We start from the raw sequence: 9,422 nt of genomic DNA, 5'->3' as shown, positions 1-9,422 counted from the left end.
CGAGGTGACTATGTGGGGAAAAAGATTGTCCAAGTTAATTGCAGATGATTAAGCGGTGACTGTAGCATTTTATACTGTGGTTTCTGCTCCGGAGTTCATTCGAAACTTAAAAATCTCATTATGTTTCTATCTGAAGTAGTACGACATGTATGAAGTACTTAGTGATTTATCTAAAGAAACAATAATAAAATGTGCATACAAAACAACTTGGTTTTAGATTCAATCTGTGTCATCACTTCCGACTCCTCATTCCTCCATTTTGTATTTCTTGACAATTTTCAAACTCCATCGGCTTGATTAGTTTTCAAAATCATTATGTTGAAGAAAATAGCGTCAGAATTATGCAGAGCCAAGTAGCCAAACCTTCTTTTGTTTTAAGTGGAACTATTGTAATTTTGTCATTCAGATTTCTCTATGAATTCTTGAATGGTTAGCTAGCAATTAAACCTTTCAATGCATCGATTTCACTCGTAGAACAATATCCACCCGCCCTTAACCCCTTACCCTCCAAAATTAGGAGGGCTGAAATAATTAAGCATATCTCAAAGCAATATATTTCTAATCCGAATTGAAGATGTCTTCCTAGCTGAATTGATCCTCCATTATTACAACTAGTATTAATAAAGGGGCATTAGAAACGGTTGTTCAATGCAGAGACATCCGTTTGATTAGAGGCAGTGCTTTTTGTGGAAATCTTTATCATTCAAGAAACCAGAAACCAGACTTGTTAGTCTTTGAGTACCCGGGCCGGGTTGCAATGAAGTTATGTTTGTTAGAATGTAGTGTGAGATAGTTTCATTTGCATCCCCACCTTTAAACCAACTACCAGGAACAAAACCATCAGCTTTGCGCCCCAAGAGCTCAGAGTCAATCTTGTCAAGCACTGATTCGTTCCTGCCAAATTTTCTGGCAAATGGCGCATTGCTTTCGAGCATTTCCTTGTAATCATCTACAGTGAGATAGTGTGGATGTTGCTTTGGAGGGTTGTCCCACGCTATAAAATGAAGGTCGTGGTTCACTGTAGTATTTCGAAACGCATCTACATTGCAGATGACAGTATGGAAGTATCCTTCAGGTGAAGAGAGAAAGTTAGCATAGTACATTAAGAGTGTCCTCGGGAGGCTGTCCCATCCAGACAATAAGTAGTCCACAAATGGGCGAGAGAGCATCATCCAAGCAGATCCTGGTGCAATTTCAAAATGATTATTTTCCGTTTTTCCTAATGTGAGACACAACTAACATGCATGCAGAACTAATGGCTTTTATGGAGGGATTAAAACTAGCTATGTCCAACAACTTCACTCCCTTGGAAGTAAATACAGATTCAACGGAGGTAATTAACATGATCAACAAAGGAAATTTGATTTATGAACCTTTAATTTATGAATGCAAGACCTAATTGCTAGTAGCGTTGGGGCATCCACAAGTAAACCACACCTATCGAAAAGCCAATAGGGTCGCTGATATACTAGCAAATTAAAGGAAGGGGCAAGGAGACAATTTTTGGACAATATCTTTTTGGTAGTTGCTCCTGTGTTTACCAATGAAATGCTATGAGCAGATATTCTAGAAACATCACGGAATATTATAGTGTAAATGTAGCAGTGGACTATTCTTATTTGTGAGCGATGATATCACTTCACAACCAAATATTCTGCAGAATATTAACTAATTAATATTAGTATCTGTTTAACCAACACATGCCAAGGGTGGAACTGCTATGGCAACATGTTATTCAGAGTTAGCAACTTGTAATGATAAATTTAGCTAAAAGAGGGAGCTAGATATTAGGGTTTGCCCTGAATTCTACCATAATTAAAATTACTTTTCTTGGTGGAAAAGAATTCTTAGTGGAAAAGGTCTCTTCCATATTTAACTAATCCTTTTGTTGGAGGAGAAGTTTTGCACTTCTATACTATTCTATAAGAATCTTTATTTTCTCCTTAAGTGGAATCATATGTAGGTCGATTGACTAAACTATAATAAATTATTAGGCCTAGTTCGTATATTTTTTCTTTCTCGTCTGATTTACCGTCTCTAAGGTTTACCCTATTAGCTTCCGCATGATGCCTTGTTATTTTGATCTCAATACTAAACCACTCTACAGATCTGCTGTATTTGAAGCTTTAATTAAGTGAGAAATGGAATCTTGAAAGCTTAGATTGGTTAGATTGAAAGCAGAGTATCGACCTGGAGTTTGTTAGCTTTCTATATTATTAATTCAGAATATACACAAGTTTGGAAACTCTCACCTGTGAATAACTTAAATGCTGTAGGCACACTCCTTTGCTGTTTGACCCAGAAGACATCTGATTTGTGCAAGCTGTAAAACCCCGGATCAATTATTATAGGCTTGCCCCTATATTCCCTACAATCACAAATACATTGCATATTATGTATAAGCTCATAAAATCCAAATCAGTAACGATATGTTGATTATATAGCAAGTTATCCACATACTCCTTCCAATCGAGGTCACTTGTATGCTCAATAAAGTTAACATCTCTTGGAATTGTCCATAGAGTGTGAAGCAAATCTGTCAATACAGACCATCGATTATTCACAAAATTCAACTCATCTAATTTGCAGCATGTTTCAAAAATATTTTTCTAAATTTTATTTTACACTCCAGAGTTCTTGACTGTAATGGTTAAAAGAAAAGAGTTAATCATTCATATTAACCACTCATATTATCCACTAAATAATGGGTTGGATAATGAACTTTTTAAAAATAGATCAAATATGGATAAGAACCATATTATCCATTTATAAAATGGATAACCAATGGATTTAACTTTTACATTTGTAAAGCCTCAAATAGAGGTTCCTCAAGTTAGAGAGACTAATAATTATCCCAAAAGTATTCATATGGAAGAAGTCATGGATAATATGGTTACCCATGTTATCCGTCGATTAACACGTTTTTTATCCGTATTAAATATGGGTCGGGTCGTATAATTTGTCCATTTTTTAATTACCCGGTTTAAACCCGGACCTATTCGATCCGACCCGTCCGTTTGCCGCTCCTAGTTTTAACCGAAGATATTAATTAGAAAAAGAGGCGGGAGTGCATACCATCTTGGGTTACCAAAGGATAATCAGAAGCACTTAAATTGATGAACCAATCCCATTCACCACCTTCCTTTAGCAAAATGGCAGCAGCATGAAGTGTATTAGTAACCATAGTAGGACCTCTATAAGTTACCAAGTTGGACTTCATAATTACTCTCACATTCCCAACTTTCATAAACAGAGGCTCTCTCTTCACAAATTTCAGCAGCTCTAATCTCTCCTCATCTGATGTCTCAAGGTCCAAATGCACCACATACTGGTTTAATGGGTGGTACAAAGCCTTAAGTGTCCTCTTTAAGCTCTCCCCATCACCACTTGATCCAGATATCAAATATGCTAATCTTGGTATTGTTGTTATGGGTCGAGTTGGGGCTATATGCAGTCTTGATTCAACAAATATTAATGGATCTTTAGCTTTAACTGATGCTTGGTGAAATGGGTTTCCAGTAGAAAGAATGCAAATGATGAAGAAAGAGGAGATTAAGAGGGCAAAAATCAGAGGAATAAACCATTTGTTACCTTCCATCTTTGGTCTGTTGTTTTCTACTGGTTTCTATATATTAGTGATACTTTAAATCATTATATTTCAACATGAACTGAGATTTCATTAAAATCTTTAACGTAGAGGTGGAAAAGGTATTTTTGAGTGGTTTTGGAGCATCGCAGGTCAACGAATATACGAATTCTTAGACTAGATTAGTGCAAGTAATCTTCCTTAATGATACAGCCAGTGAATGATAAAGTGTACACTTGATTAAAAGGACATATGCTAAAAGGTAATCAAATTGTCAAGCAATATACCATATTTTAGTTGGTTGTCACGCCCGAACTCACATTTATCTTTGGGTGTGTTTGGTATAACACAGAAAATGTTTTCGTGGAAAATATTTTCCAAGAAAATATTTTGTTGGAAAACAAGTAATAATTTTATTCATTTTCCGGTGTTTGGTACACAAATTAAGAAAAATGACTTCTCAAGAGTATTCATAAATTTAGATATAATAAATATGAAACCATAAACTTTCAAACCAACAACCTTCCGAACCCATAAATTTTCATAAACTTTCGAACCGCTAAACTTTAAAACTGCGGAATTTTGAACCCGTAAACTTTATAATTTCTAAACCCGTAAACTTCCAAACACATAAACCTCGCAACTCATAATTTTGGAACTTGTAAAATTTTGAACCTTTAAACCGATAAATAAAAAAATTAAAACTAAAAAATATATTTAAAAAATATGTTTTTCCGGAGGGGAGGGGGCAGTAAAACGAAAAAAAAACATAAACTTAAATTACAGAAAAAAAAAAGTGGAGGGGGTTGGGGTGGGTGGTGCAGAAAAATAAAAAAAATAGAAATTTGAAATTGCAAAAAAAAAAATGCGGTGTGGGGGGTGTTGGGGGTGGGGGTGCGGTGGGGTGAAGGGGTAGCAGGGTGGGTGGTAATGGAAAAATTGAAATTGAAAAAAAAAACCTTTTTGGAGAGGGGGTGGGGTGGATTTGTGAGGGTGGGGAAGGTTGAGAAGAAGTTTTAGAAAATATTTTCCCTTCTCTTAATAAGGAAAACATTTTCCTCCATTCAGAGGAAAATGAGTTCATAAGGAAAATATTTTCCAGAACATTTAAGTCAACCAAACATGAAAAAATTGAAAAACATTTTCCGAAAAATATTTTTCTTCGTACCAAACGCACCCTCTGTGTCCATTTGGATCTCTCTTTTAGAATTATTGATGAAATGTGATCAACATTTTAGCTCTCCTACCTTAACGTGAAAAGATAGCTATCAAATTTCAATCCTTTCTATTCAAGAGATAAACTTGATAAATACATTTCATCAGGGTCAACTTAGGCAAGAAGCAGTGGAATGGCCCAACTGGCTCACGTGCAAATTTCAGCTAAAGTTGAAAAAATATTTGATGCACTGGCTTTAATAGAAACGACTAAATTCATACCCAAATAGTTGACTTGTATTTTCTTTCTATTACTTTGGAAATTTCATAATGCGTGTAGGACACTTGATTGATATTAGAAGTGCATACAAATTTATCTATATGTAGCCCCATATCAATATCTATACATCTATCTATATCTCTATCTCTATCTATATATACTATAGTATCAGCACGAAATTCCTTAGTGAAATATCGTTTGCATTTTTTATTCTTTAAAAGTATGTTTCACATTGAACAAAATCAGAATTAAATAATTTTTATAATATTTATCAATAGACATTTAATATGTCACTAACATTTGGAATTTCTTTCCATTCCTTTTAGGTTTAAAAGTCCTTTTTCTGTCGCAAAAAAAAAATACTTATGAAGTAGCTTGTAATTTCAAATTTGAAGATGTTGGATGTAAATTTTAATATGACGTACGTTTCCTTATTAGCTTTTCTTAATCTCCTAAATTATTAAATACTTTTGGTTTTTTTGTAACAACACTAAAAAAAATTTGTTTAGCATAAATTGTATGAAGACATATTATAGATCAAATCATAAATATAAAATTAAGCTAAACAATTAAAATATAACCAAATTTTGCTAAATATTAGATGAGTCAATATTAATAATATGTAGCAACAAAAGTTATTTTCTTATTATTAAACATGTGAAGCAACTAAAATTTTGATTACCAAGCCTTTTCTTATAGAAATATGTAGGAATACCTAATATTTAACACTTTAAAATTAAATAAAATTTTAGCTTATATAAATTATTTATTTATTTAATAATATAATTGTAACGGCCCGGTCGGTCGTATTGAGTATTTTAGCCTCGCTTCCCCTATTTGATGCTTAATATATGTATACTTATGGCTGCGTGACTTACCGGGGTGGTTGGTTTGGTTTCGGGGATGTTTTGGAGCGAATTGGGACACTTAGTTTCAAGGGTGGAAGCTTAAGTTGTAAGAGTTGAGTGGAGTTTGACTTTTGTATAGACGACCCCAGAATGATATTTTGATTTTTCCAGTAGCTTCGTATGGTGATTTTGGACTTAGGCGTATGTACAAATTTGAATTTGAAGGTTCTTAGGTTGTTTTGGCTTGAATTGGCGAAAGTGGAAGGTTGATATGTTTGATCGAGAGTTGAATTTGTTGGTATCGGGTTTAGATTGTAGTTCCGGGAGTTTGAATAGGTCCATTTTGTCATTTGAGAATTGTATGCAAAAGTTAAGGTCATTCCGAGTTGATTTGATATAGTTCGGCACGAATTTTGGAAGTTGAAGTTCATTAGTTTTCCTTAGGCTTGAATTGAGGTGCAATTTAGAGTTTTGACGTTGTTTGGTGAGATTTGAGGTCTCGAGTAGGTCCGTGTTATATTTTGGGTTTGGTTGGTGTGGTTGGACGATGTCCCAGGGGGCCAGGACATGTTTCGTTGAGTTTCGGATTATTTTGGACATTGTTAGTTATGTTGATGTTTTTGGTGCTTCACCTGCTAGGGGTGGGCATTCGGTATTTCGGTTCGGTATTTAAGAATTTCGGTTCGATATTCGGTTTATTAATTGTGTATACCAAATACCGTACCAAAATATTTCGGTATGGTTCGATATTTCTTATTTTGGTTCGGTACGGTTTCGGTACGATTTAGGTTTAATATTCGCTAAATAAGCAACACTAACGAGTGACAATTCTCCTATGTTGCAATGCCCTGTCTAACTGTTCAACCAAGAAATGAAGAAATATAATGAAATTGAACAACCATTTCTTCAGAAAGAAGTAAATAGACTTATAGACATTTGCTGGCATTTGGAGCCAACTCAAATTCTTGTGGCTTAATGCCTTAATACACAACGAGGCAGGCTGCAAATCAATTGCAGAACAAGGTAACAAGCTGCAAATTTTTAAAATTTGTACTCTTAACAGGCTGCAAATTTTTTCTCTGAAAATGGCAGAAAATATATGCAACAGTAGCAGCATTAACAGAACAACAGTAGCAGAATTAACACTTAATAGTAGCAGTAGGCCAGTAGCATAATTAATAGTAGCAGCAGCCGATCTCATTCTGAATTTGTGAAACTATCGCAGCAGCAATGGCAAATATGAATTTGTGAATCTAGGACTGGAAATGAGGTTTGACCGAAAAGATGGTGAATTAATGGCAAATATGAAACTGCAAAGTCATTTCTCAAAGTTAGAATCTGTTAATAAACAAGAAATCCTAAACAAGAAGTCATCCTTTCTCAAACAATTCCTTAAAATATTTCTTAATGACTGCTCAAAACGATATCCAACTTACTGTTCTTAAAGAACATGATAACCAGAACCAAAACGAACTACCTTAAGAAGATTTTGACTACTCCCAAAGGGCACAATGGCTTAGAGCTGGTATATTAGCAGCCGATCTCTTTCTGTATTTGGTCTTCGTTTGCCTGGAATCTGTAAAACTATCGAAATGTTAATGCTAAACTCTAAATCGAAATGACTTTCTAAAGAGTAAGGAGTGACTAGTGAGGAGTGGGGAGTCTGTTCGTTACTGCTAGTGGTGCTTAATGCAGTAATGCTAATGCCCTAATTGAATAGAGAGTGGGCTTGGGGCTTGGGCAGTTGGGCTGGGGCGCTGGAGTGTGATGGGAAATATATTAAAAGTTTTTGCGCTGGGGCAGAGGTCCAACTTAAAAATAAATCTTTAAAAATTTGGTAATTCGGTATTTCGGTATACCAAAATTTCAAGATCCTAATACCAAGGACCGTACCGAAATACCAAAAATATAATACCGAATTAGACCGAAATACCGAAAAAATCGAAACCGAAATACCGAATTAATTCGGTCCGGTTCGGAATTCGATTTTTCGAATTTTATGCCCACCCCTATCACCTGCGATGGTTGGGCCGCAGGTGTGAGACAGCAGAAGTGGCCATGTATGCGCAGATGCAAGATATAGGTCTAGTAGAGGAAGTCCACAGATGTTGTACTAAGGAGCAGATGCGCTATAGCAGGAGCGTTAGGACTTCCGCTGAAGCAGACTCGCAGGTGCGAGTGCTGGATCTGCAGAAGCGGATGGTCGGGAGATTAGTGGATTATGCATCTGTGATGGAATTTTCATAGATGCAGTACCTCATGTGCGATGTTATGGACCGCATATGCGCTATCACTAGACAGAATAATTATATCGAATGGTTTAGTCTTTTTCTCATTTTTGGAGCTGTGAAGCTCGGTTAGAGGCAACTTTTGAAGGGCTTTTCATCACAATTGAAGGGTAAGTGATCCTTACTTGATTTTGGTGTTAGATATTGATTGCCTATAGATTATTACACCTAATTTCATGAATTAAAGGTGGAATTTAGGAATTTTTGAACTACAATTTTGGAGAGCGAGATCTGATGATTTGAGGTTGGAATTGTATGAAACATATATATTTGGACTCTTATCGGAATCCGTGATTGGAATTTGTGAGTTTGGTCTAGTTTCGGGGTGTGGGCTTGGGGTTGAATTTGCATAATCAATTCATGACCTTAGCTTTATTTGGAATCATTTCTTATGGCTTTTATTTATGATATTAAGTTATTTTGGCTAGATTCAAATCGTTTGGAGGTTGCATCACGCGGGAATGGCTTATTAGAGGATTGATTTGGCTTTCTTAAGGTAAGTATCTTACCTAAACATGGTTGAGACACTAGTTGCCTGAGTAATTTGTGATAGTTACGTGCTATGGGTGGTGCACATGTATGGGGTTAAACCCATGTGTGTGCACCAGGTTATCATTCATGCTCGGGGTAGTGCTTAGGCTATGATATACCTTGAATTGATTGCTAAGCTTCATGTTGTGATGTTCCTCCAATCTTTATCCCTTTTGTGAGCTATTTGTACTATATTTGAGGTTACATAGAGGTTAATCTCCTGATTTAATCTGGTAAATTCCTACATTCGTGATATATTTTCATGATTGAGTTGTGATAGCACACTTTGCGATCATAAAATAAAAAAAGAAAAAGCAGACAGGAAGAGTTTGATTCTTTAAACAAGCAGGTTTTGGCTTCTTTTTTAGCACCCTAATTCTCTTGTTGGCTTTGATACCATGAAATAAAATAGAGAAAAAGACCTTCAAGAGAATAAATATATTTAGTTTAGGGATTTAGGGACTAGGCACATTTACACACCTTAGCATGTCACTTATACCAGTTCAGAAGTATGAAATTTGATGTTCATTGATCATGTACATGCATTCCTGTGGACTAGTAGCCTATGACCACATCGGGTGGATTTTGATATTGAGTACTGTTGATACCCAATTTTTTCATCGTATATTTTAAACATGCATATATATTTTTAAAAATAGTGCACATGCATTTACAAACATGCACAACTATTCCTATAAATTTTCTATAATTTTAAAAGGCTTTCGACTAATTTA

The 9,422-nt window shown here is 35.3% G+C and overlaps 1 protein-coding gene across 1 annotated transcript; it reads right to left on the bottom strand.

The window, feature by feature from the left end:
• Positions 1–462: 462 nt before the first annotated feature.
• On the bottom strand, positions 463–3,706 carry LOC107770518 (beta-glucuronosyltransferase GlcAT14B-like). The gene is made up of 4 exons (XM_016589838.2): positions 3,076–3,706; positions 2,461–2,536; positions 2,253–2,368; positions 463–1,183 (listed from the first exon to the last, which is right to left on the bottom strand). The coding sequence occupies exons 1-4, from the start codon at positions 3,596–3,598 to the stop codon at positions 669–671; spliced, it is 1,230 nt and encodes a 409-aa protein (XP_016445324.1). The 5' UTR covers positions 3,599–3,706; the 3' UTR covers positions 463–668.
• Between the last annotated feature and the right edge of the window lie 5,716 nt (positions 3,707–9,422).

This window comes from Nicotiana tabacum, chromosome 20 (assembly GCF_000715075.1).
Source record: "Nicotiana tabacum cultivar K326 chromosome 20, ASM71507v2, whole genome shotgun sequence".
In the NCBI taxonomy this organism is placed as follows: domain Eukaryota; kingdom Viridiplantae; phylum Streptophyta; class Magnoliopsida; order Solanales; family Solanaceae; genus Nicotiana; species Nicotiana tabacum.
The sequence above is the reverse complement of the archived record's forward strand: the minus strand, read 5'-3'. Positions and strand labels throughout refer to the sequence as shown.